This window comes from Myodes glareolus, chromosome 2 (genome assembly GCF_982192425.1).
Source record: "Myodes glareolus chromosome 2, mMyoGla1.1, whole genome shotgun sequence".
Lineage (NCBI taxonomy): Eukaryota > Metazoa > Chordata > Mammalia > Rodentia > Cricetidae > Myodes > Myodes glareolus.
Window position 1 is genome coordinate 81,916,797 of NC_142027.1, and position 27,831 is coordinate 81,944,627.

At 39.4% G+C, this 27,831-nt stretch overlaps 1 long non-coding RNA gene and 2 gene segments (V, D, J or C); 1 reads left to right on the forward strand and 2 right to left on the reverse strand.

Annotated features, from left to right (window-relative positions):
• Positions 1-1,152: 1,152 nt before the first annotated feature.
• The window catches only part of LOC146895577 (immunoglobulin lambda-1 light chain-like), a 418,556-nt gene continuing 391,877 nt past the window's right edge, over positions 1,153-27,831 (reverse strand). Inside the window, 2 exon segments of the V gene segment in view lie at positions 1,153-1,596; positions 2,788-2,824. Of these exon segments, the coding sequence occupies positions 1,280-1,596; positions 2,788-2,824 (354 nt within the window).
• Positions 4,640-27,831, reverse strand: part of LOC125407534 (immunoglobulin lambda-1 light chain-like) — a 99,088-nt gene continuing 75,896 nt past the window's right edge. The window contains 2 exon segments of the V gene segment in view: positions 4,640-5,089; positions 6,443-6,477. Of these exon segments, the coding sequence occupies positions 4,773-5,089; positions 6,443-6,477 (352 nt within the window).
• Positions 10,549-19,359, forward strand: LOC125407537 (uncharacterized). Of its 3 annotated transcripts, none has more exons than XR_015000521.2 (3): positions 10,549-10,684; positions 11,878-13,123; positions 17,259-19,359. It is a non-coding gene; the product is annotated as an uncharacterized LOC125407537 (long non-coding RNA). The 3 variants fall into 3 exon arrangements; XR_015736873.1 differs by having other exon boundaries at positions 11,878-12,726; XR_015000522.2 differs by having other exon boundaries at positions 10,598-10,707.

Genomic DNA, 27,831 nt, shown 5'->3' on the forward strand with positions numbered 1-27,831 from the left:
AACAAAAATGCTACAACAAAATGATGAAAGTGTGTTCCTCTTGGCGGTAGCTTGAACAGGGGAGAGATGGAGCAGGCACTGAACTCTATAGGGCCAATGGGACTATTCTGGGCCTTTAACTTTGAGTCACAAAATTTCAGGACCATGAAATAAAGTCAGTTGCTGTTCAACATAATTTCCTGAATGCCCTTTTAATGCAGAGACAAAAGTTTGAGTTTATGTGCTTTGTATCCAGTAGCATTGCCCTGTTTCTGCACAGATCACTGTTTTGAGTATGTCCTGAATTTTCAGGCTCAGTCCCTGGGCTATTTATTAATCAACAACAAACTTGGTATAGACATTTTCATGTACCCCTAAGTCCTGAAAACTATCAAACAATGGTGTTCAACAAGGTCTTCACTGCTATGGGTTCACCTAGTCTTCTAATCTGTGGTAACTCCAAACGATAGGTGCCTTGAACCAGTAAAAGAATGAGATCTGGTGGGGTGGAATTCTAGGATAGTCTTGTTCTTTGTATGGTACCCAGACTTTGAACATTTAGCTCTGATGAATGGCAAATCCCAAAATCTAGTTCTGAAGTGGAAACATGTCAAAATTTCTCTTATCCAGCAGTGAATGCATTTGACAGCATTTGGGCTGGATATCATGTCTTGTTTCTTTTAGTTCATATACCTATCAAGGCTGAGTATTACCATACTGCAACCTTCATGAACACCTCACATGGTCTATCTTTAGCCTGATTTTACTTCTTTGTACAGATTGCAATAAACTTTTGATTTCCTAATACTATCTATTCATTTTGATTTGAGTAATAGAAAGTGAGATAGCATATAACTGCCCCAGACTCAAAACTAAAATTTTAAGGAAGATGGTTAGGCACCAATAAATTTTTTTTTAGAAACCGAGGTGGCATATGATTAGGACTATTAAAGAGTGAAATTGGGGAAATCTCTTACAATCACACTGTAAAATTGCATGGTATGATTAAAGCTCCAGAGGAGAGGTGGGAATTTGTGTCTGCATGGAGCAGGTTCTCCCTAGGGTGATTATGCAGGGTATCACCCCAGTTACAAAGCAAGGTGTTCCAGCAAATTCCCACACTACTGTGAATACCAGTGAGATATACAACTAAAACAAACGAGTACAATAGAATTACAGGTTGAGAATGAATATTTTATTTTGCATTTCAGGAGCAGGGAGAAGGGCTATGGTAGGCAAGAGAAGTATTTCTGCATTGTTCTAATCCCAGTTTCTCTGGGTAAGATGAACATTGGAAGGCCTAGGAACACATTGCAGGGGACAAACTCTTCTCCACTTTTACCCCTTCATGAGTGACCTCACAGCTGACACTGTTTTTAGATTTCCATGCATCTTCTGTCAAAGTCAGGAAGCTGGTAGCCAAGTACTTGTTGCCCTGTTTGGAAGGGTTACTTGTCTCCACACCCTGGGTGATAGTTGTACCATCTGCTTTCCAGGTCACTGACACAGCACCAGGGTAAAAGTCATTGATCATACACACCAGTGTGGCCTTTCTGGTCTTGAGCTCCTCAGGAGAAGGTGGAAACAGGGTGACTGAAGGTTGAGACGTGGGCTGACCTGCAGGATGAAGAAAGAGGTCAGAAGAAATCTTGGTTTCCCAATAGAAATCCTGGAGGTAGTGTTAGCGTGTCCTGAGTTTAGTGACTATGTTTGAAGGGAGTACAGAAAGTGAGGTATGAACTTCATTCATATACTTCCTGTGTACCTAGGAATTATGTACCTCACATTTGTACCACACTTCACTTGATACCTCCCTGGATTCTGACCTTCAACACAGACACCTCACCTTTAAATCCCTGTTCTTGTATCAACTCTGTTTTTTTACCGATGTCTACCATTCATCTGTCCCACTCTGAGGAGAGTTCTAATGAAAAACCTCTGCTCAGACTAAACTTTATAGCTACGCATTTATTTTCATCCAAATCACGGCCCCTGGGTCTGTGATTTCTGCTCAGCAAGGTATGTATCTGCTTGAACTGTCTCTAATTCTGCAGAATGAGACAAGATTCCCCTTTCTGGATGTGGTGTTTTATTTTTATGCCTCAAGACCAGATCTACATGAATGCAGTTGCTCTGTTTTCTAAGCAGTGCCTTAGAGAGACCTAGGAACACAACTTCCCAATCACATCTTCAGTCTCTCTTCTCTTGACTTCCTGTGTCCTGAGATCCCTTCCCTTTCTTCTTCTTATTAAATTTCTGAGTTCTAGATAAGTTACTGCTCTGTTCAAGACTTTCCATGGAAGATTTGGAATCCTTTCTATCTTCTGTCCATCTTAAGAACTGGATCCTGAGTCTATTGACTAGTTTATCTGAACTCTGACAAGTTACTCACCAGCCTCATTGCTGAGTGCTCTACAGTGCCCTAATTCAACTCTCTCTCCCTCTCTCCCTGCCTCTGTTCTTCCTTCTCAATAAGATAACAATTTACTTTACCCCTCCCAAATTATACCAGAAAAATATACACTCATAGATAGTGGCACACTGGAGTAATTATCAGAGCACTGGATACTGCAACAGAATGACAGACAGACATTGAGAATTTATCTTTTTTGGTCCCTGCCTATGAGATTAGACATGAAAGGTCACAGGGAACCATTTGAGGTGAAGCCACAATCTATAGAAGCAAGAGATTATGTACCTAGAGATAAGTTGAAGCATGAAGTAGAAGAGAGAATGAGAAATAGTCCAATACAAAAATCATCTCAAACCTTGAAGATTACAGTAACAGAAGCAAAAAGGGTCACTTACCTAGGACAGTCAGTTTGGTGCCTCCGCCGAACACCCAACACTGTGATATAGGCTCATGCAAAAACCCTACATGCACCTTATCCTCCAGGTTCAGCTGGGATGTATGTAGTTCCTGATGATTCTGGGCATGTGATGATCTTTCTGGAAGATCTTTCTTCCCAGGATCCCATTTGTCCTCTGAGATATCCTTGTCAGAAAGTCATCCACAAAATTTCCACACACTTTTTAAAAGAAACTCTTTACAGAGTAAGAATTAATAGAGAGGATCCCTTGGTGACAGCCTAAGGAAGCAAGCATGAAGTCTATGCAAAGTCTTGGGACCATTAACTCAGTCTCTGTACCTTCTGCCTGGTAAAGAATGAAGAGAGAGGTCTGGGGCCCTGCAGAATACAACAGGTGGAGAACACACACAACCGTCTGCTTCATACACATCTCATCTTCCTTCATGTGGTGAAATTTTTACCAATAGTACTTTACTAAACATTGTAGGGTCATGTCATGTAGTCATTTAATGACAACTTTATTATTATATGACATAAAGAAATAATCAATAACTTCTTTTGAAGTTTGATATGATATCTGTACATTCTCTTTGTAAACCCAGAAATATTATCATAGCTGTCAAGATTCAACTTCTTGAATGTGATTTCATAACATGATATAAGGGAGGAGGCTTATGAAAACCCAGGTGCAAGGATTGTTACAGGCCATTTTGTGGGAATATGGGAACATTTCTGTTTCTGAGTTTCCTAATTTTGTGTTCAAATTTGTCAATGAAATCTTGAAAAAAAAGGTTGAGGTAGTAGTCTCTGAACAATATCTCGGTCTAGATGAGTGTTGGCACTGTCCCCATCAAGGAATGTTTCTGTGAGAGTACCCAGGATCTTCATTTCCAACTGTTGGGTACAGACTTTTTCATGCCATAGCAACAAAAAGCTGCCATGTGGCACAAATCCCACACGTTCTTCCTAGTTCAGAAACAGGTATTTGGCGACCTGTGATTAAGCTTTATGTTGCCGTCTGTCTCTCTGCTTCATTGTTGGAGTATATTTCTAGCTATGAAAACTGTCATGTTGGACTGTCTGATCCACCAGAGTTCTGGATGTAGTCAGGGTTTATACAGATTATGAACTATAGAATCCCCATGTCCTGAACACACTAAATATTTACTGACATGGACAGAGGCTGGACCACTGAAGGCCGACGGCCAATTTCAAAGATTTTGGTTGATGCTAAACTGAAGTACACACTGGTGTGCTTATGCACATGAGAGCATTTGAGCCAGTAAAGACCTAAGTCTATCCAAGAAACTGACATAAGTTTAACTCTCAGGTCACACTCTGTCTTCCTTGTCGTCACCTGACATGACCTTAAGTAGTCTAGAATTTTACTCTAAAATCACTTCCTTTGAAACATTATTTGGTATCCTTCTGGGATTATTTTGGGTCCATTATTTCTCCTTGGACGTTGTTATTTTGCTTGAGTGATTATATCACCTCATGGCCCAAGTATAGAGGGCCATGAACATCAACGTTTTGAATTATATAATAAAATTTACTAAGTTCACTGCAAGAATTCATAAATTGAGAACTTGCTATGCAATATTAAGTTAATTGTTTAGCCTGAAACATGATAGTTTACCTGAGCTGCATTCTAAATGAGTGTCCTTGCTAGCAGGGATCAGACAACAGTGCAGAACAAGGGAAATGTCACTTTTAGGGTGATACATTCTGAAAGTTTCCAAAAAAAAAACTAGTTTCTCACTAGGAACATGATCTCACATTCCCACATTGCAGGTTCAAGGGATTCAAAATTGAATGTATAATGAGAACAAATTGGACAAGGCAGTACCTCTGATTAACTAATGATCTTTTATTGAATATTCAGTGGGTAAAAGAGAAGCCTGGATTCCCCAGTATAGAGAAGAGAACCCATTCTGGGTCCCCTAGCTCTAGGCTCCCCAGGCTCAAGAGAAGTCTGGGCTCCTAGCTACATTGTGCAGGAGACAAACTCTTCTCCACAAGACTCCCTTCATGAGTAACTCGACAGGAAACGCTCTTGTAAGATTTCCACTGGTCCGCTGTCAAACTTAGATAGCTGCTGGCCATGTAGTTTGTGCTTTCCTTGGAGGGTTTTGTAGTCTGCACACCCTGGGTGATAGGTACATCATCTGCCTCCCAGGCCACTGTTATAGTACGCGGGGAGAAGTCATTGATCAGACACACCACTGTGGCTTTGTTTGTCTGGAGCTCCTCAGATGAAGGTGGAAACACTGTGATTTTGGGAGCGGATTTGGGCTGACCTGTGTGAATGAAAAAAAAGGGGAATTGATTCAAGAGACCAAATAAAAACTATCCAATCTCAGTGACTTTTCCCATTCATCATCTTAATTGCCTGAAACTTTCTCATCTGCCCTTTTGAGCCTCAGTGAAGAGTTTCTAGTCAATTTTTCTCAGGATTACCCCCCAAGTTACAGGAACTGGACTCTTCCTCTCTGCCCCCTTTCCCCAACTATCAGTAGGTAAGGCTGTGTTCTCTACTTCCTATTTCTATAATCTAACTTGGAATTTGCCCCATATCTGATCACCTTTCCCAGCCCAGCTGTTTCCTTTTTACTCTTGTGGTAGTCAGAGCTCTCTGGTGAATAAGTTACATTCCACCTTGCTCTGAAGATTGCATTTTTACTTAGTGAGGAGACCCATTCTTTGTCCCCAACACCTAAAGGCACTGAGCCTCCCGTAATCTTGGAGAGCAGGGTCTCCTCATTAATCTACTCTACATTTTCACTAAGTAGTCTGATCCATCCAGAGAAGGTCTGAGGCTACGCTGGGGTTCTAGTGACTCCTGCTTATTTTGACCTGACCACTATATCCATTACCCTAGCCATGTTCTGAAGGTTTTTCCCCTTCAAATGGAAGAGCATAGCAGGCATTTGCTCACAGAAACAGTTTCCTTCCCCGATGTCCAGGAAGGATTCTGAAACCCCGTGTTTGTCCCTCATTACTGACCTCCTAAGTTTTATATGCCATTTAAAGAAGCTGACAATGGAAACACAAGACATCAGGTTTAAGGAACTTTATAGACAGAATCCCAGCTAATCTTGAGATGATCAGGATTTGATTACTTGACTAGTCAATACTGTCTCTGTGTCTATAGGACCCCAGTAGCTCAGGAAATGGTCAGAGAACTGAAGACAATTACAGACTTACTCCTTCACTATGCTTGTGTGTTTCCAACTTTGGTAATCTAGGACCCTGAAAGCTGCTGTTACATATCTAGGTACAACCCTTTGTGCCCTAATAAGATATTGTGGGCTCTGAAAAAGTCTTAGTGCCTGTTATTTGACCCAGTCCATGATTCCCAATGATTATTCTGTCTGAGAACAAAGATAGAGCCCTGGACTCTGATCAGACCCTAACTGAAACCCATGAGATCATAACATATTTATTAGAATCTGAGGCCACCTGCTTCTGATATGCTATCAATTCCTTCAGTTTTCTCCTAATTGCCCATCGCCCCTAGTTACCATGAAAAAGCTAAGGATTTAGTCTTTAAGTTAGGGGAGTGAAGATGATAAGTTCTAAGAGAGGAAAAACAGATCCTTCTAAGACAACACGAGCTGGGATGAATAGAAAAAAGAATTAAAGCCACTTACCTAGGACAGTGAGCTCGGTTCCGCTGCCGAACACATACCACAGTGACTGAGATTCAAACCAAAACCTGTGGGGCCAGCACCTGGGTCTGTTCTCTGGCAGCTGGGCTGGGTCAAAACATTAGCTGGCTCTAATTGGTGGAGCTGTGACCTCACATGAGGATAGGTGGATGGTAATCCTTTTAAAGACTTGTGTTCTTCTCAGGCAGGCACCCCATGGAGTCGCTTACACACCATGTGTAACTGATACTATCAGTCATGACAGCAATATAGTAGATCCCAATGAAATCTTGAATGGAACGTTATTTCAGGTGACTTTGTTGAGTGACATAAAGTTCAGTGGTTTTAGCCTTATTTTATAGACTGAGATGCTGTTCCTCACAACTTTGTATAGTCCCCAATTAGTCACCTACTTCTTTGGAACCAAGGACACAGGGCCACTCTTGCCCTATAAAACTTCCCCAGAGAGAATGTCCTTTGATTTTTCACTTAAAGAGATATAGCTCATCTGCACTTCATTCTTATGTGGTTTCTCAGAATACAGTATCTTTTAACCATTCTATGTATTCATACACATACATACACACATATCTTTGTATATACATATATCCAAGAACCCCAGAATGACAACAAAGCACATATCTATTTGTTTTTCATTTTGGAACATGAGTAAGCTACTCTGACTGTCACCTTCACAGTTTCCTGGAACTTCTTGCACAAAAGACAAAAATAACCTACTCTCAAACAATTCTGTAGTTCAGCAGCATCCTGTGTCTCAAAGAACCCTCTCTTTCCCATCATTTTCCTCTCCTTTGTGTCTGAAACTTCCAACATTCTGACTATTATCTTTCCTTTCCCTTTGATCTGCACACACTGTTCAGTCTAAGACCATCATCTGTTTAGTGTCTGCCCGGTACTCTTCATGTTATTACTGAATATGACTTGCACTGTGCACTATGAAAAGTCATCCATAGGAATCTGTAATTGTCATATTCTTTCTTTTTGCTACTAATTCAGGAATATTATTTCTTCATTAACGTTCAATAGGAACCTTAAATTCAATATTTCCCACCAAATATTTCCCTGAAAATTGATCCTTTGTAATGCCTATTTTGGCAATTTCTTTCTAGTATCAAGCTGGAGGTCATCTCAGAATATTTTCCTCTCATTGAATCAACATAATTTTTGTTAGTCTATACAGTACAACATGCCACTAAAATACTCAAATCACAATGACTAACATCCAGTTCACATCAAAGGCTTATGTTGACAATAATCCTTAGGTTTTGTTGAAATTTTATCTCTCAATAATTTTTAAATTAATAAAAAATAGCTTCATGAATATGTATGCTTATGGGCTTTCTCTGTGTAAATTTAGTGCTCTTAGAGACCAGAAGAAGGTGTCAGATATCCTGGAGCTAGGATTATTGGCCATTGTTATACACCCAATGTGGCTCCTGGAAATTAAACTTGGGTCTTCTGTCAGAGTAGTACACTCCCTTAATAACTGAGCCATCTCTTCAGCTCTCCAAATTTATTACTTTACAATAGAAGATTATCCAGTATGTTGAGGCTACCATTTCATTTTTTTCCTTCTTGTCCTCTACTGTCAATTACATCAACATGACAATTGCCACTGGTTAAGACTGGTACATACATAAGGTATTTCTAAAGATATTACTAATATAAACCTAACCCTTGTTTCTTAGTAAGAAAAGAAAGCATTCTTTCTTTAATATTGTAAGGACACTTCTACAGTCAGTAATTCTTTTAAAAATTACATAATTTTATCCATACTTAAGGCAAAACATTTAAGTCAGAAACAAGGACAAACTTCAAGTTATTTCATCATTTACAGTAGTTCAAAGATTCTGGATAGTCAGATCTACTGAAATAGGCTTGGGGATACAAATACCTGATAAAATTCCAGTCAATCAACAGAGAAACCTGACAGAATGAGTTAAGGAGTCATTGAACTAACATGAGAAGGAAGTGGCTAAACGCAAAAGCAACTTATAAAGTCTACACACTTCTCTGATATATAAATGACCATCATATAGATACCACAAATGGATCCATTTATGACTCAGTAACATTATAGAAAATGCTCTCGATATAGACAACATGAATGTCATATAAACATGCTTTGCATTGTGAATAGACTACTTGTTTTTTATATTAATGGTGAGTTATCAGAGTATAATCTTGCTCCTTAATGAAAATGCTGAGTATTGTCAGATGATTTCCTTTTTCAATGATTTAGATACTGCATCAAAATTGCAGTTATCACAAAAAAATGGACTTCTTGAGAAACAGGGAACTAATTATAAACCAAGCAGTAAGAGCAAGGGAGAATAGGAATGGGTGTTTGTTGCATGGTCCAACATGACAGTGTTTGTCCTGATTAAATTAAGAAGGGTATAAGATAGAAGAGTAAAGTATGGCATGGATAGACATCTAACATTAAAAACCTTCTGAAACGTCACGTGAAAACCTACTTCTAAAGAAGTTTCATAAAATACGCACATATATGAAAGGAATTTAAATAGTTATCAGGTTTTGTGGTGGTGGGGACGGGGCAGCGTCCAAACTAGATATATTATGACTTAGAGTAAAATTCCCTGTACTAGTAATTTACTATATTTTGTTAAATCATTGTTGAAAGACCTCCCATCCCCTCTGCAACATTCCAGGGTTTTGCCAAAACTATTGGTTCCTCTCTACAGCCTGATGGTAAATTTTTATCACTGAAGTCAATGATATCTTATGTCATTGAAAACAGGAAAGTTGAGTTGGTGTTTCACCTCTATTGATTAGCACTCATTATATTGGAAGGTATGCTGCATGATACCAAAGGAATCATGGTATCATGATTATCACCAACATAATTTAATTACACACAATATGGCATGCAACAGCAACCTGCTTGTAAGATATACTGATGTTATAGAGGCCCAGATGCTATGGTAATACCAACTATCCTGGTTTGACTTAGCACTTACTCAATGAGATGGAATCCATATCTGGAATTACAAAGTGGCCAAGATCCTGAGGTTACATAGGTCATGAGTCTAGGGGAAAATATACTAGTATTATTTTGTTAAAGGGACAACAATAAAAGGAAAGTTTTTGCAATTTATAACTACTGGCAAAGAGAAAACCAGTTTTCTCTAAGGGAGTGACAGTGAGTATATCATTCACCCACAAGGCAAGCCCCATACCCAAGATTCACTGGTGAACACAAGATGAACTTCTTGGTTTTTGTATGCTTTTTTGTTTTGTTTTAGTATTTTTGCCTTAATGGTTTATTTGTTTGCTTTTGTTTTTGTATTTTTTCTTAGGCAGAATATAACATAAAATTGGGTAGGTAAGAATGTGGGGAGGATCTGAAAATATTTGAAGTAGGGAAAAGAATATCATTAAATATATTTAAATAGTGAGAAGAATGCAATTAGAAGCATTCCATGAACTATAATTGTAATTTTAAACAGATTTTCTGATGTTTCTAGATTTTTCAGAAACACGTAATTCTAATAAACTGTTATAATTATGTTTCAATAATAACAAAAAAAAAACTTTACTGGACATTAACTTTATGCCACATTCTGCTGCTGGGTGACATCATTTTGAAGATTTCCATTAGAGTCTTTACAATGGACATACCATGATGTGATCTTCTGTGGCATTTGTATAATATCCTATTTACTGTCATTAATGATAATGATAAGCTCATCCTTCCTTCTTACAAACACTTGGTTACAGGTTTCATTATGGTCCCTGATTAGGAATAATTTGTAGAGTGGAACTGTACGATGAAGATATCAACGTGTATTTTAAACCTCACTGCTATTCCTGAAACAGCTATGCATTTATATTCTCTAAACATTCCTTAAGACTGCAAATTTTTTCCATGAAGTTTCTGGTAATTCTTACTTTAAATTCGATCACTTTAATTCTCGCTCCTCAGGGATCTTGGAATTGAGGTATTATAATTGTTCCTGAGCTTCCTTCACATCTCCAGGCTGTATTCCGGTCACAGGGTCTGTCCATTGACTTCTTTGGTCTCTACCTCCATCCTTGGTGTAGGAGGTCCTTCTATTTGTGTGTTGCTTTCATTGGTTAATGAATAAAGAAACTGCCTTGGCCTAGCAGATAGGGTAGAACTTAGGTAGGTGGAGAAGACAGAACTGAATACTGGGAGGAAGAAAGCAGAGACAGAGAGACGCCATGGATCCACAGCTGGAGGTAGATGTACTGAAACTTTTCTGGTAGGCCACAGATTGATAGAAATGGGTTAAACTAATATGTAAGAGTTATCCAATAAGAAGTTAGAGCTAATGACTAAGCAGTGTTTTAATTAATACAGTTTCTGTGTGGTTATTTCAGATGTGATCTAGACTGGCAGCTGGGACAAACAAGCCACCTCTGCTTACAACACATCCTCAAATATGACCATACAGCTTGCTATTGGAACCATCCTTTCTAAGACACAATTCAATTTTGGTGGTTCCCTGTTGTACTGGGTGGTTTTGTGTCAACTTGACAAGAGGTTGAGTCATCAGAGAGGAATGATCCTCAGTTGAAAAAAATGCCTGTATGTTGTAGGACATTTTCTCAATTAGTATTAATGTGGGGAGGGCCCAGCCCATTGTGGGTGGAGCCTTCCTTGGAATGGAGATCCTAGGTTCTGAAAGAAAGGAGGCTGAGCAAGTCATGGGAAGCAAACTAGTAAACAGATCCCTCCATGGCCTCTGCATCAGTTCTTGCGTCCAGCATCCTTCACTTTTGAGTTCCTGTCTGACTTACTTCAGTGATGAATAGAAACGCATAATATGAAATGAATAAACTAGTTACTCTCCAATTTGCTCTTTGGTTATGGTGTTTTGTTGCAGAGAGAACCATAAGGCACCTATACTAGTTCTTCTGATGCCTTTCTCATACCTCAAAGCAAAGGTTAGAACTTTAGACCTCTTGATCCCCTGTCTCTGCTCAATAACTCAGTTCTCTACTGAGTGCCCCATTCTCCCTATGCCAATAATTGTTGTACTCACAATATGTGATGCTAGCACTACTTTTTCCTTTATTTCTCCTAAAATGGACAGTGGGTCTTACTCTTCAACTGTAAAAGGTCCCTTTGGTTCAGACACTATATTATACTCTATATTGTCTCTATATTTTATATACTATATTATCAGGCCTTGACCCCAATAATTGTTTATGAATACCCTAGTGACTGAAATTCTTACCCTTGGGGCAGGCTAAGGCAAGCACTATTTCTTGTCTTTAGGCTGTCTTTCTCAAATTATAAAACAGTAATTGTAATGTAACTATGTATTAGAGTACATGTCTATCATGTGTCCTGACTTGTGCTCCATATCTGTTACCTTTCTCCAGAAAGAAAAAAACATATTAATATAACATTCTTTTGCAATTGTCAGATGGTGAATTCCTTGGAGCAATGACACTACCAAAAGATACAGTAACTGTTAAGGGCTCTGTGGCCCTTGGCACCTGTACAACATGCAGCCCAATGAAGATAAATTTCTTATGTATCATTATCTGGAACCCATAGTTTGACAGAATCCATGGCTAGCAAATATAATGACAGTGCCTAGCTCAAAGGAAATAGGTGAAAGGGTGAAAGAAGATGTGCAAAAGGAAGATAGAAGAGAAAGCATGATGTTGGGTGGTGAGGAGGGGAAAGAAAAAGGAGGTGAGTAGAAAAAAAGCAAGCAAGAAAGAAGAGAGAAGAGGACAGACGAGGGGGATGGGGGGGGACAAAAGAATAACAGCAACATCCTGTGCAGCAGCAGACACAACTCCTACTCCTTTGTTGTGAACCTGTCTTTCTCATATGTGATTTAACTTCGCTAAGAAGATTCAGATAAATGAAATACTATCACAGATTGATGAGATTTGAAACCAAGATTACTAATATTACAACGTGATAGTAAAAACTAAAGTTATTGTAAACAAATCTACAATGAAAAAAAGGCAACACCAAGCCAGAGCCTACCCACACATTCCTCTCAGTCTGGTCCTTCTCATCCTCTCCATGGTTACCACATTTCTTCTTCTCTACTGGCCTTTCCTTGACTGAAGCTCACATACCTGTTCTCCAAGCTCTGAAGACTAAGCAACTGCTTCCTGCCCATGCTCCTAGGCTCGCATCCTGATCCAAAGTGCTGTCAACTGGCTCAAGGCCTCATTTTTGGGAGCCACATTCCCCACTTATCCATGCTGGGCTTCATCTGTGGTCAGGGTCACAGGTACCACTGGCCTAACTGGTGAGCAAGATTTCTGAAGGGGATTCCACTGGCATGTTGGTGATGGCTGTCCAAGTGCACAGAGGTCTACAGGGCTCATGGCCCCACCCTCAGTCTGTCCCTCCAGGCATTGTGGTTAATATTCTCTAGAGGTCTGCTTTAGGGTGTGTGGGTGTGGGTAAAAAACTGTCTTATTGTGGTAAGGATCCAGAGCTGAACTCCTGTCATGGACAACAACCTGACTGGTCTTATACCCAGGGACCTGAGTAGAACAAAGCTGGCCAGCTCTCCATGGGATACTCCAGAGGTCTGAGGCCTCTCAGGTGCCCAGAAGTTGTAATTTGTTCACACAAGAGTCTTGAGAAGAGTCACTGAAAGCTTGAGCTCAGAGTCCTGGATTTCACAGATCAGGCTCTAAGTGAGTACTCTTCATTCAGGTGAAGTATTATCAAGCCTACCTTGTACAGAATGACTCAATCTGTTCAGATGCTGTCTCATGAGTCAAACAAGAGTCCAGCAGACTGTGACTTTATAAAGCTCAAGGGAGCAGTAATGGTGAGATCATGCTGAATCTGTTAGCTTCAGACCGTTGAGTGATATTTTGCTTGCTTGGAGATCACAGGGTAGAGCTAGCCACTAGCTGACCATAGTAGCTAGGAGATGGTGGCACAAGCCTTTAATCCCAGCACTCAGTAGGTGGAGACTAGAAGTAATAAGGTGGGCTAGAGAGAGGATCTTGGTCCTATTGGACAGAGGAAGTACACAGGTAGGAAGCAACTAGTGACTGTTTCCAGTTCTTTCATAGTCCAGGTTTTTAGCCCAATTTCTGACTCCTGGTTTTTATTGATTAAGATTAACTGGGTTAAGAGTTCAGCAGACCTGTTTTCCTGTGTGAGATGGTATGGTGTTATTCACAGGAGGATTGTGACTGCCAATGCCAATTGATATCTGCTGGTTCTATTCTGTTCTCTAGTGAACCAGGTTCGTTGTTAGCTCTCCTCTTACTTCAGGTTTCAGAGGAACTTTTCAGGAATCCTCTCACAAGTGTCCTTGTTCTGTAGGCATCAATGAGATTCCAAAGAAAATAAAGGCAGAATTCACTATTGCTCTAGGGATTGGAGTATAAAATGAGCTAGAATCCAAGAGGGAGCATGATCCATAAAGTGTGAGCTCTCCCACCATATAGAATTTTGTTCCAAGATCCTCAATGAGTCAAGAGCTGGGATATGCTAGGCATTACTGCTAGAGGATGGGGATCAGGATGTGTTTTTGTTTGAATTCACATTTGAGTCCCAGGATTATGGTATACAGTTCAAAGAGAATGGTAACACTTTTAAACTGGCTATGTGCCTTAGTCTATAAACCTGGAATATTGCCAACTCTTACTAATATGCAAATTAAAAAAAATGATAATCTGGTAGATTCTCTAAATTTTGATGCCATAGAATTAAAAGATGGCAGGACTGGGACTGTCCAATGATGGCACTTTTCCCTCATTCTAGGTGACATGGCAGTGCTTGGTACAGGGGAAAGCATAATGTCAAATATGTGATAGTTAATAGATATTCAATTAAACATAGCTAAATCTGAATTGATTGAATGGAATTTTCTTATGCTTTATTTTTCTTCCGGTGACTTTTGGTTTATTTTTCTTCTCAAATGCCCTAAAATGCTACCTACATCTGCAGTAATAAGGCTGTTTTTTCATTTCCCAACTGCCCTGACTCAAAAAAAAAATCACATAGAAATTATATTATTTAAATCACTGCTTGGACAATTACTTAAGTGTGTTGCTAGCTAGCTCTTACATCTGTAATTAACCCATTCCAATATTTTACATTTTGCCATGAGACTAGTGACCTACTGTAAAGTTTCAGCTGGCAGCTTGAGTCTTTCCCCTCTGGTAGCTTCATGGCTTCTCTTGACTCCACCTTCTTTCTCCAAGCATTTAGTTTAGTTTAGTTAGCATTCCTCTGCCCTATCACAAGCCAAGCCAGCTTCTTTATTCAATTAACCACTAAAAGCAACATATGTACAGAAGGACTTCTCACACCATACATACAAAGAGAAAAAGTCCCTATTTTTCCTCTCCTAGAATGTCAATGAGGATTTTCCCTCTTGCTTTTCAAGTGCTTTTTCTACCATTAACAACTTTTGTAGTACAGGAGATTTACCACAGGGCCTCAGGCTTAAATGCTAAATTACTAAACTATCTCATAAACATTTATAGCAATTTTGACAAAATTAATTAAACCTATTAATAAAATGTATGTGATATTTCAATACTCATCTACAAATTACAATTACCAGACCAAAGTTATTGGCAAGTCCACCAGCATTTGCTAATTTTTTGGCTTTGGAAGACTCAAAATCCCCTGTTTAGAGTCAGGAACATGCTAAGTACACTAAACCATAGCCAACCGAGAGCCTGAAGTAAGAGTATCACCTGAGACAAGTATTTCAAAAACTGCCCTTGGTACCATAGAGATATTTCATCCATTAAAAGTAAAAAAAGGTGCTGGACAGAATGTTCAACAATTAAGAGTATATTTTGCTCTTACAAAAGACCTGGGTTTGTTACATGAGATTGCTCAAAATCACCGATACCTACAGTCCAGGACATCTGACATCCTCTTCAGGTACTCACATAATTAACATACATACACTCAAGCTTACATACACATACCTTAAACATATCTACTCAAGTTCAGAGCTGCAATTCTCTGGGACCCTTGCTATATTTCTAATTTTAATATTTTGTTTTAACAGTTTAAGCAAGGATGGCTAAGAAGATAGCAAGGTGAACTTCCTGACCTTTAAAGTAGTTTTTCCTCCAATTTTCAGACATACAGAACCTCCTTTTACTCCGTGTTGTATTTGCTGAATATCAGTATATATGTCTTCATAGAACTTAAAGACAGAAAAATAGCCCGGATTTTCACTTATAAGCATTATGACTTCCAGGAAAAAGCTATCCACGGTTCTCACATTTCCAAATGTCTTAAATAAAGGCATGATTATCTTTGTTCTGTATTTTATCTTTCTGAGGTTATTTTGAGTATGACCAACCAAGGAAGGTAGTGACACAATATGAACAATGTGGAAAATATGGGGCCGTCAAACTCAGCTGTGCAGATACCATCTCATCCTTGTCTCATAGTCCATGGAATAGGTGTAAAAATGCTGATATTTGTGTTGCTGGGACTGATAAACACTTTTGGTGTCTAATCTGTATGTGCTGCCAGTTTCTCCATAACTGAGGCAGTTTGCAAGAGAATAGTCACAAATCTTTCACAGATCCCCATAATGACAGTAATATTGGAAAAAAAGAAAATCTGAACAGCTACCCATAATGATGATAACCAGGAATTACTGGGTTCATCTTTCTCCCAGATTAGCTTTCCAACATCTTTAATCTATATACTGCCACTGCACAAAATTGTTTAGTCAGCTTCTGAGAGTCAGGCATGGTCCTAAGGTCTAGATCACACCAATAAATCACACACACACACTCACACACACACACACACACACACACACACACACACACACACACACACGCACAAACACACCTCCCACACACAGCTGACTTTCTTGGTTTTGATAGGTTATGGGATGTAGGCATCATCTCTGGTACTAAAGTGGCCTGTAATGTCCCTGTTCTGTTTCTCCCCATTTTCCAAATTCTTTTCTTGCCTCTGATATGAGACTCCTCTGATTTTGAGTATAGGATTCTGTGTTTGCTCTGGTGAAAAGGTGGGTCTTAAGGTAGCCCATGCCAGTACTCTCATGTGGATGTGACTATCTTGTAGAAGGAATGGTGGGCCGCTTCCCACTTCCTGCCTCCCAGTTAGCTTAACCCCTGAAATAATTACACGGAAACTATATTCTTTTAAACACTGCTTGGCCCATTATCTGTAGCCACTTATTAGCTAACACTTACATATTGACCTAACCCATTTCTAATAATCTGTGTACCACCCAGGAGGATTCTAACCTGCAGCTGTCTCGGATAGGAGAGTCATGGCGACTGACTCATTGCCTTCTTCCTCCCAGCATCCTGTTCTGTCTACTCCACCTATCTAAGCTGCTGTCCTATCAAAAGCCAAGGCAGTTTCTTTATTAACCAATGAAAGTAACACATAGACCGTTAACCCTCCTCCATCACTATCTCATGGTGTAGAGCCCAGAATCTGGAAAGTCCCCTCAGAGACAGTCCACCATCTTGGGAAAAGAAAGAAATGTTCCAAAATGAAGCAACATTAGTTGATATTCTCCAAGGTTTTGTATCTGTTATGGTCTTTGGGTAGGCATTTTACCACAGTCCACAAGCTACCTTCTCATGGGTAGCCACAGGTGTATTCAGAAAGGATACTGGGACTTTCCATATTGTATAGTTTAAGATTTGGCTGCCTAAAGACACTTGACTCTAGAGGGGATGCCAGGTGTCCAAGGAGCTGGCCCCAGCTTGTTCCTTGAGCAGCTGAGGAGAGGGTGTTTCAATTGGCCCTATCCTATAGTCACACTGATGAATATCTTGCATATTACCATAGAACCTTCAGCTGATGATGGATGGAGATAGAGACAGAGATCCATATTGGAGCACTGGACTGAGCTCTCAAGGTCAAAAAGAGGAGCTGAAGGAGCGAGAACATGAGCAAGGAAGTCAGGACCGCGAGAGGTTTACCCACCCACTGAGAAGATGGGGCTGATCTAATGGGAGCCCATGAAGGCCAACTGGACTGGGACTGATGGAACATGTGATCAAATCAGACTCTCTGAATGTGACTGACAAGGAGGACTAACAGAGAAGCCAAGGACAATGGCACTGGGTTTTGATTCTACTGCATGTACTGGCTATGTGGGAGCCCTGGCTGTTTGGATGCCCATCTTTCTAGACCTGGATGGAGTGGGTAGGACCTTGGACTTCCCACAGGGCAGGGAACCCTGACCGCTCTTTGGACTGGAGAAGGAGAGGGAGGGGGAATGTGGGAGGGGGAGGAAAATGGGAGGAGGAAAGGAGTTGGAAATTTGTAATAATAATAATAGTAAAAATATTTGGCTGCCTAGACTGTGCTCTTCTGAACTGAAATGGTTTGATAGCTGAATCCATTCAAACCTGCACAGAAGTATTCAGTGAAGTTGACATAATGTTCAAGACAATTGTCACTTTTTCTTCCAGGATATCTAGGTGTCTCCTGTTCATGAATACCTTTCCAACTCCAGTGCAACACAGGCATCTCTGGTACCTGATGAAAAACCCTAACGATTCTTCACCCACAACTCTGAGAGCCTTTTCAGATATAGTACACTGCTCCTTGTAGGCCTACTCGTCTTCCCTTTCCTTCCACTCATATTCCCCATGTTCAAATGTGTATATGTGTATGTGTGTGTGGCAGGGGTGGGGGTGGGGAATAATTAACAGAAGTTGGTTCTCTTCTACTGTGCAAGTCTCTGGGATGGAACTCAGGTCATCAGTCTGTCCAGAAAGCATCTTTACCGACAGAGCCATCTTGCTCATCTAAATCACGAAATTTTGTCAACTCATCTTTATTTCACTCTTTAGGGAAACTGGAGAAAACATTGACAAAGTATCTGGGTCATGAGAAGGGCTCTGAATATCTCTGAATTATCTAAAAGTTGGTTGGCTCCTAAGTGTCATGGCTAATCTTGGTTGTCAAATTAACTGTATATGAAAGGGACCAAAATACATACTTTTAGGTACTCCTTGGGGAATTTTCTTGATCTGATTATTTGAAACAGCATCCCATTTCCCTAAATCTGTGCCACCAATATTTATGCCAACCCAGAGAAAAAAATAGAAGAAGGAAACATTGCGTTTTAATTGTTTCACATCACTATTGTGATGAATTTATTCCTGCAGTTGTTCATTAATTATGCATTAAAGAAACCTCAGTGGGGTGCTGAAATGTGACAGTTACATAATGAAGTAACCTCAAAGTGGGCACCAAAATTCATCAATGTCACACTAAGGAACTAGAAAGAGAGATATTTTTTCATGGCATAGCTAACCAAGAATGAACCGAAATTTTAATTATCCAATTCTTCTCTTGTCTTCTTTCTGATTGTTCCTATTATCTATGTTACCTGTTGGTGTGTTGCCTGTTTTTTGTACCTATTTGTCATATATTGCCTTTCTATTGCACCTGTCTATATTGTCTACCTATGGTGCCTGTGTATTCTATGTTGCCTATATGTGACCTTATTGTAAAAAGTTTTCTGTCCTGCCCAGTTCCCACAATTGTTAAGTCCCAAAGAAATCACACAGAGGTCTACATTAGTTATAAACTGATTGGCCTAGTCCTTTAGTCTTCTTATTAACTCTTACAACTTATATTAGCCCATTATTCTAGTATATGTTGGCCACACGGCTCGGTACCTTTTTCAGTGTGGCAGTCACATTTGCTTCTTCTGTGGCTGGCCCAGGACTGCAGAAGGAACTTCCTTTTTCCCAGAAGTGTTCTGTTCTCATTGAACCACCTCTGCTTTCTGTCTGGCTGTCCTGCCTATACTTTATGCCTAGCTACTGGCCAATCAGTGTTTATTTAAAATATAATTGACAGAATACAGACTATTGTCCCACACCACTTCCCCCTTCTTTGTTAATAAAAAAACCCAAAACTGTGAATCTAATATCATTTGCTTAGCTTTCTCCTGACCATCAGCCATAACAACTTGTAACCAACATTCTAAACAAAGGAAAATATTCATTGTCCATTTGTGGGGAATGTGGCCATAGGTTTTCAGGATACTTCCTGCTGGTTGGGGGCACTGATAATCTTATGGGAACCTAAAAAAATCTTATAATTATGATCAAGTCCTGACTGGAGTATCCTGTGAGGCTTGATCATCTCAGGCAGCAGTCTTTAATCTGTTCTGGATGTAGAACTCAAACGTCTTGGCCTTCTGTTCCTACCAGAGATTTCTCAGGTAGTCTTCCTTGACAAAATCTGAGTTTTCTTAACTCAGAATAAATCCATAGCCTCTCATTTTCTGTGGAAACAAAAGCCAAACCTCTTCTCCAAAGTAACATGCCTTTTGAGTTCAATTTTGAAGTCAAGGCATTTTCAAAATACCTTGTGGGATTCACCCGAGGTCTGCATCACCACATTCCCGGTATGGACCATGGCTCCATAACACCATGAGCTTGGGCAAGGGCCTAGGGGTTAAACAGAGAGATACACACACAGAGAGTCCGGGTCATTCGCCAAGATGTGAATGCCAATTTATTCAGCTTTATCCAGAGTTAATATACTTTGGCCCCAGAAGAGAAAACCCCCCCAGCCAGAGGGGGTTGGGGAAACTGGTGCCTTGTGAGAACTCCTCTGCAGGCAGGGGGGGAGGTGCGGAGGGCTGTGACAGACAGGTGAGAGGGACTTTGGTGCCTTGAGCTCTCCCAGGCAAGCTGGAAATTACCACACCAAAGATAGAACAAGCCCTGCAGCTAATTCACCAGGCTAGCAGAGTAGAGCACAGAACTTAGCAGGAAGCTTAGCTGGTTAACCAAAATAGTCCTTGATTTGCATCCCAAGGAGCAAGGGAAGGCCTAGGCCCTACAATACCTTTCTTGGATTAATTCAGCAGTATTTATAAACAAATTTCTTTTAGCAACTGTTGTTCCTTCTTCAGCATTCAAACAATTCAAAGATAGCATCATAACATACAGTATCCAGACTCTCTGTGTATTTTTCATCTTTACATGGCTTTACTTTAACCTCTGTTTCTTTTATTTTTACTTTCAATTTTTGGCCTTTTGAGACAGGTTCTCTGTATACATTTGGCTGTCCTGGAACTTCCTCTGTAGACCAGGATGTCCTTGAAATCACACAGATCCACCTGCCTCTGCCTCCCAAGTGCTGGGATTAAAGGTGTGTGCCACCACACCTTGAATTCACAGAGGTCTGCCTGCTTCTGTCTCCCAAGTGTTGGAATTAAAGGCATGTGCCACCATACCTTGAACTCACAGAGGTCTCCCAGCCTCTGTTTTCCAAGCATTGAGATGAAAGGCATATGCAAGAACAACTTGAACTCACAGAGGTCTGACTGCCGCTGTCACCCAAGTATTGGGATTAAAGGGTGTATTACCATGCCCAACTATTCTCTTTATTTTTTGTTTTAAGGACTTTAACCTTCTTCTTTACTCTCCCAAGCTTGCATATATTTTTAACACACTGTAAAACATTTAGAGGTTTTCTTCGTCTTTGAATCTCACTTTACTGTATCTCTCTCTCTTTTTATGACCATGTGAGTCTTTAATTTGCTAAGCAATATGGAGAGGATTAAAGTCATGGCTCTGATGGCTGGATCCAGCCCATTCCTTAGCTTTCTGAGATTCCAGCCTCAGGGCAGAGTTATTGGTGACAGCCATGCATATTATCACAACTCTATGGCATTTCAAAGTCCCTGCCACCACCAAAAAGCATGTGGTCAGCTTTTTATCAATGTCATTTAAGTGTTTCATTGCAGGACCTCTTAAAAGAGCTGCAAGGTTTTGCAGCTAATGCTGAGTCAGGAAGCTTCTCTTAAATGAGAGTACTTGCCTCTAGCTAACAGAGCCCATCTGAGAAAATGCTGCTATTAAGAAGCCATGCTTAACTCTACCCTTATTTTATATAGAATAACTTCCCAAATTTTCTCAGGCTTTTAGGTAGATTTAGTCAATCCAACATTGACATGCCATTTGTTGCAAGGAAGAGGGCCTGCTTGTTTGTTTGTCCTGGATGCCCAGCTAGCTTACACTTAAAATAACCACACAGAAATTGTATTAATTAAAACACTGCTTGGCCATTAGCTCTAACTTCTTATTGGCTAATTCTTACATATTAGTTTATTCCACTTCTATTAATCTGTATAGCGCCATGTGGCAGTGGCTTACCAGAGATTCTAACTGGTATCCATCTCTGGTGGAGGATCCATGGCTCCTCTGAATCTGTCTTTTTTCATCCCAGCATTCAGCTCTGTTTTCTCTGCCTACCTAAGTTCTGCCCTTTCAACTAGGTCAAGGCAGTTTCCTTATTCAGTTACCAATGAAAGCAATACACAAACAAAAGGAACTGCTACACCATGACCTGTGTCTGCCTTTTTTTTCCTGTTCCTACCAAAGGACTTGTCTCTGCATTTATTGAACATTACTGAAAACATTGTATAGGATAGAAATGAGGAATTATTTTCTGTAGAAAATTTATCAGAGTTTTACAATGGGAAAACATACTTTACTGACTGCCATCTCACCAAGAATAACATTTGATCCCATGATCAGATGTTACCAACCTGAATACACATATTGATTCTAAACTTCATAGGCTATTCACTTTGCTTATTCAATATATTGGCTTTTTTTTACAAAATGATTACAACATTCATCTTTCATTACTCTGGTTCAGAGGCATATGAAAATGCATAGTTTAAGATTAAAGTTATGCATTTATCTTAGGTTGTTAAATCCAATTACATGACAATTCAAGACATTGTAAGGTTGATACAATTGCTCTCTAAAAGACATGTTAAAATTAAATAGACTGAGTACACAGTAGGAAGCAACTTAACTTAAATAGCTTATTTAACCTACATAGCTTAAATAATCACAATGTACACTATTAACTTGACTGCATGGTCTGGTGAAAGTTCAGTTTCTTTAAAGACAAAAGATATTTTCACGAAAGTAGGATTTCAACGTATACCGAAGGTTAACAGCTTTTCAGAAACTTCTGGATATTCTATTCTAGACTAACACTGCTAGGACTGGAGAGATGATGGTTCAGTTGTTAAGAGCATTGGCTGCTCTTCCAGAGGTCCTGAGTTCAATTCCCAGCAACCACGTGGTGGCTCACAACCGTTCATAATGAGATCTGGTGGCCTCTTCTGGTCTGCAGGCATCCATGCAGGCAGGACACTGTACACATAATAAATAAATAAATATTAAAAAAAATCAACCTTAGACTAGCACTGTTGATCCATTCACCCTCATGAACTGAACAACTACCAGCTTCTTTATCATTCTGTTGTGAGACTCCCATTGTTAAGCTAAGTAGACTGAACATGTTTCTTTAGAGGAAATTTGTTAATACTCCAAGCTTGCTCTGACTGCTGCTCAAGAACATGCAAGAACCAGGATCTCCAGTGGTGTGGGCATAATTCATTCATCTTTTTTTCCCCCAGGAAATAGATAAGGATTCCTGTTTTCACTTTAGACATCACAAACTTCCTGACTTCACAGTGTTCTAGCTCCTACTGAGAAATTAATAGAGAGGGGGTCACGACCAAACCACAGCAACTAGATATACAGGCTGACTTGATAATTGATGAATATCAATCAGAGGCCCCTAACCTCCAGACCATATACTCCTCTAACATCTTTGACAAGAACACTTTTTATAGGTAGCATTATTACCGCATGTCTCTTGTTTTCACTACTAGACACACCTTTTACCTAAGGTACTCCAGGCTTTCTAGGGGCCATAGCTCTTAACTAGTACTTCTCTCAGCTGCATTTGTAACAAGTTCTCTTAAAACCTTCTCATTATTCATTGACATTTGAGAATTGGTTCTTGTTCTTCTGGAAATAAGTCTCTGCTACACAGACCCATTGGGTATCCACATTACAAACTTTTGATAACCCAACTTGATTGAATTTGACTACTCCTTACCAGGAGGGAATTCATGACTGATACTGTAAACACAGTCAACTGCCATGGATAAGAAGGACAAAGGCCTCAGAGGGGATCTATTGTCATTTATTTATTTTCGAAATGATCATGTTTTCAAATTGTTTTTTAAATATGTTTACATTTAAATATCTTTTTAGCAGTTCTTTTGGGCATGGGATGACCAAAATATGCTTGCCTACATCTTTCCAGTGGGCAGTAAGATATGGAATAATTTTAGTTCTTCTTGTTGTTTTTTTAATTTCAAATGATCCACCCAGCTACCCAAAGCAGTCCCAGAACAAAGTACAACAGTGGATAACAGAAAGCAGCACTATGGAATGAGAAACAACACTGCCGTCTTTTTTTCTTTTCTGAGAGACACTTTTAATTTATTCTTTGAAAATTTCAGACACATATGCAATGTATCTTAACTATATTCATACCTACTTCTCCTATCTAACACCCCCTAAGAATACCACCAAGAAGCAATGAACATGATTAAAAAGTATCAGTAGATCCTCTTCAGCAAAGAGTGGTATAGCTGAGTTATAGAGTTGATATATTTTAGCTTTTAGACAACCTTCAATAGTGATTTCTGTGGTGGCTGTACCTGTGTGTAATCTTACCAACAGTGAAGTAAGGTTCCCTTTTTCCTGAACTCCTAATAGCACTGTTGTCAGTTAGTTTGTTGATATTACCTATTCAGATTGGTTTAAGATGAAATCTCAAAGTTGTTTTGATTTGCTCTTCCATATTGCTAGGGTATACAAGTATTTTTGGAGATATTTCTTGGCCATTTTTTTTCTTACTTTCGGCACTCTGTTTATATCCTTTGGCCATTCTTCAGAAAGCAAGCTTGCTTTCTTTACTCTTTCTTTTGTTATTTCTTCATGCATTTTGTATACTAATTTTCTATAATATATGTAGCTGGGAAAAACTTCCTTCCATTCTCTGGGCTTTCTGATAACCAAATTTCTGGTTTCAGAAGCTTTTAGTTTTATGAAGTTCCACTTCTCAACTGTTGCTTTGACTTCTTGGGAAAATGCTGTCTTATTAAAGATGTCCTTTCCTAAATATGCATCATGTAGGTCACTGGCCTTGTTTTTCTCTAATGGTTTCAGATTTCACAGTATTTCTTTGATTCATTTGGTGTGTTTGAACAAGTTGACCCAGGTTGGCTATGTTCTTTTTCACCTGGACAAACAGTTTCCTCAGCACCATTTCTTAAAGCTGTGAATTACATTTTTGGCATCTTTGTCAAATATTAAAAAGCTGATGTTGTATATACTCATGCTTGGATTTCCAGTTTTGCTCCATTAGTCTACATGTCCATAATTGTGCCATGCTCATATTGGTTTTTTTGCTGTATATATTTTAAGATTGTGTTTAAATTGCAAATTTTCTCTGTTCTATAGCTTCCCTCCAAACCCTCCCATATAGCCCTTTTGTCTCTTCTTCCAATTCATGAAACTATTCTTACAACAACACTATTGCATATATGTTCTGAAATGCAACCTGTTGATTCCATATAATGCTACTTATATGTATGTCTTCAGTCATGACCAACTGACTTTGAACAACAAATTGGTGCACCCTTCCCTGGAGAGAGTTGTGTCTCCCATTCCTGTCTTTAGTTACCTATAGTTTTTTGTTTGTTTTTTGTTCCATTATGTTATGAAGGACTCATGGAATTTTTTTGGTGAGGTTCAATATGTTCATTGGTGCCCTTCTCATTCAGCTTTGGTGCCCTTCTCATACAGTTTATGCGGTCATGCTGGTGAGATTTTAAGGGTGCAGCTTCCAGTGTTATGAGAAGATAGAATCTGTCTGCACAGTCACTGATCTTCTATCTCTTATGATCTTTCCACCCTTTGTTCCACAATGGTTTCTGAGCCTTACATGTGGAAGCACTTGGAGATATATCAGTTAGGACTGCGCTTTTCAACTCCACATTTTAATTTGTTATGGTTTTCTATAGTGGTCTCTCTGAGTTTCAAAAAGAAGTCTCCTTGATGATGCATGAAGACTATATTAGTTGTAAATATAAGGACAAATACTTATAGATTATTTTTAGGCATTATGTTGGTTAGTAGATTAGTAGTTGTAGAATCTTCCCCACAACTAGAATTTCTCTAGCACTGAATAGTTAGCTACGTTTCCTGTACCAGGCATGGTCTCCCTCTTGCTGAGTTTAAATCCAATACAGAATGCTGGTTATTTTTAAGATGAGCGCCACTTTGTATTATAAGTACAATAACTGTCATGCTGGTCTTGATGGTGATATAGTATAGCTGGGTGGGACTGGTGGTTACCCCTCTCCTTCAGAAGCTTTCATAGTGCCTATGGTACCATAAAATCTAATCTTAAGGGACAGGCCATTCAGATCAGTTCCAGCTCAATGGTCTCCAGGCCCTGTTTCTGAAGGGTATGTGTTTTCACCAATAAGTTCTTACCTTTCACCTCAATTGTGTAACCAATAGTAATAGGCCTTCTCCTAGATTGCCATGGTCAACAACTCAAAAAGATAATGGGGCTTCTCTTTTCTGATATTAGGGATTTTATTAAGTGGGCTTTATTTCTTGGAGGGAACATAGTTAAGAAAAGTTCATAAAACTAAATTTGTATACATTAAATTATATGCATTACAGGATTTTAATGCAAATATTAATATTACTTATGGTTTTTCAGTCATCCATACAGTTGTTTTAAATCTGTACCTTTATTCTCCTGCATTTACTTTGTCCCCTTCCATCCAAATTCCCCTTTTTCTTTTCATCAGTCATATGGATTGTAAACAGCCATTCAACTTTACCTATTTCCTATCTTTTTTTAAAATTTTTTTAATTTGTTTTGCATAATGACAACAGTTTTCTCTCATTCTACTTCTCCCATTCCTTCTTTCCATCTCCCATCTAGCCTCCCCCCAATCCAAATTTTCCCCATATCCTGTCTCCATTTAGAAAGAGGCAAGTGTCCCTTGGGCATAACCAAAGAGTAGCACACCAAATTTAGGGAGAGACAAGCTCCTCCCACTGCATCAAGGCTGGGCAAGTCAATACAGTATAGAAAATAGGTTCCCAAAAGATAACTCAATGCTCCAGGGACAGTTCCTGATCCTACTGCTGAGATTCAAAACAAAAAGTCTAACTTATACAACTGTCACACCCATGTGGAGGGTCTAGTTCAGAGTTTGCGAGCTTCCTCAAACTCAGATGAGCTGTCTCTGTGAGTTCTCCCATCATGACCTTGGTCCTCTGGCTCATATAATACCTCCTCTTTCAGTTAAACAGGACTTCTGGAGTTTTGCCTAAGTTTGGTTATGAATCTTTGCACCTCCTTCTGTCAGTTACTGGATGAAGGTTCCGTAATGACAATTAGGGTGTTCACCTATCTAATTATAGGAGGTCAGTTCAGGCACCCTTTCTAATTTGTCAAAAATCTTAGTTGGAGTCATCTTCATGGAATCCTGGAATTTTCCATGGTACCAAGTCTCTCCTTTATCCCAGACATCAGTCTGAAGAGCAGACTTCATTGACTCAGGTGCAGATCACATCTATTGGAAGAATAAGTACAGACCACAGCAGTCAGGAAAATAAGCCACAGCAGTAAGAAAAACAGGTAATGTCAGTAAGAAGAAGGATGAACTTCTGTTGCACCAAAGGTCAGGCTAACCATCAGAAGGCCAGCTCCCAACATATACAGAGATACAAACTGTTGAAACCTTTACATGCTTTATGAACTGTGGTTGAGGTGGCCTTTTAAATTTTTCAGATTATAATTGAATCATTTTTCAACTGTCTTTCCATTCATTTATATTTCTAAGTACATATAACTGTCCCTTTGGTCACAACATTGTTGAGACTTGGGCTATGTGAAAAACTTGAGATATTGTCGGAGATTTGCCTTCTCATAGAAACTGAGATAAGCCATTGCTAAATATGGAAAAATTCTGAAAACAGTGAGGAGACACATGAATTTCTGCAACAGGAGAGGACCATTAGCACTTTTATTTATTGTATTATATTTATAAATACATAAGTAGTCTGCTCATATTTAGTAATTTGAGTGCTCCCAGGTAATATAAACCCTGTGTCTCGATCCTTCCTGCACCATCATCTTTTTTATATTCAAATGTATGCCCTATGGGTAGAGACACGTTTCCTGAACCAAGATACCCTAATTTACACACACACACACACACACACACACACACACACACACACACGTACCATATTGTTCATGTGAACATCAAAGGATAAGATGCCATTTTGGGGGGAGTAAGTTCTCCCATCAACCATGTGGAATCCAGAAATCTTACTCATGTTGTAGACATCGTAGAAGGCAATTTTACCTGCTGAGCTCCCTCTAGGATACTTTGTTTATTGCTCTTATGAAATGATTGTATAATATAGACATCAGATTTCAAGAAGGAATGTATTTCTTCAGGAGCCTGAGCAAG